The sequence below is a fragment of the Theobroma umbraticum genome, unplaced genomic scaffold (genome assembly GCF_002168275.2).
Source record: "Theobroma umbraticum cultivar Fairchild unplaced genomic scaffold, ASM216827v3 scaffold_56.0, whole genome shotgun sequence".
Taxonomy (NCBI): Eukaryota; Viridiplantae; Streptophyta; class Magnoliopsida; order Malvales; family Malvaceae; genus Theobroma; species Theobroma umbraticum.
The window spans coordinates 5,925,711-5,926,592 of NW_018397256.1; the positions used below are offsets into that span (position 1 = coordinate 5,925,711).

At 36.1% G+C, this 882-nt stretch overlaps 1 protein-coding gene across 1 annotated transcript in view; it reads right to left on the bottom strand.

The window, feature by feature from the left end:
* Positions 1-882, bottom strand: part of LOC110410300 (uncharacterized) — a 9,366-nt gene that overhangs the window by 2,332 nt on the left and 6,152 nt on the right. Inside the window, 3 exon segments of the mRNA XM_089782766.1 lie at positions 392-482; positions 561-689; positions 782-864. Coding sequence (XP_089638892.1) covers positions 392-482; positions 561-689; positions 782-864 — 303 coding nt within the window.

Genomic DNA, 882 nt, shown 5'->3' on the forward strand with positions numbered 1-882 from the left:
GAAAGATTTTCATCAAGGAGATTCCTAATACACTTTCCACCAAAAGAACTAACAAAACAAATCCATATTCAGGCTGCTCCAAGCCTGCAACCAAGGTAACTTCTCCATGACAAAATGTTAGTGTCAAATGCATAAAGGAGGCCTACGTTTTAACAGAAAGTGATTACTAATTTTTTGAGTTTATGCAGGAGAAACACAATTAAGGTAACAAATCACTTTCTTTTGTCCTCTTTTTGGTGTTAGACATGCTTGGTTAATGTGGAAATAACTATCATTTATTTTCCTAGTCTAAAGTACCAAACTCATATTCAGGATATTCTTTATCCTAACTAGTTGAGACTCAAAACAAGAAAAGCACTGTAGACATCAACATTGCTTGAATATCACTTACTGCACAATCCAAAGTAGTCTGCCGCCCCAAGAGGTTTGTCACAAAGTTCCTCAAATGAGAAATAAGCACATCCATTAGCACCAAATGGAACCTGATCACAAGACAAAAAAAAGCTTAAATCAATCAATCGGTACCTATATTGAAAACAGATTAGCAGTCTCGCACATACCTGCAATGTCCTACCCATAACTACTTCAACTACTTGCGGACTTGCAACATGTTCACCAATCAATTGTTCAAATTTCTGTTTGAGGATGCCTGACAAATCTTTGCCAATTAAGTAGAAACCTTGTTCTGCCTGCACATAGGAAATTAGAATATGTTAATTTCAAGCTAGAATTGCAGAAATGAAATTTCAGTGAATCTACACAGGAAGGATTGATATCATACTGAGGTCAATTTCCGATAGTCTACTGCTGAACCAATTTCATGAGCAACACATCGTTCCTACAAAAACATAAGCTCCCCAAGTTTTTAGTAATTTCCAAATG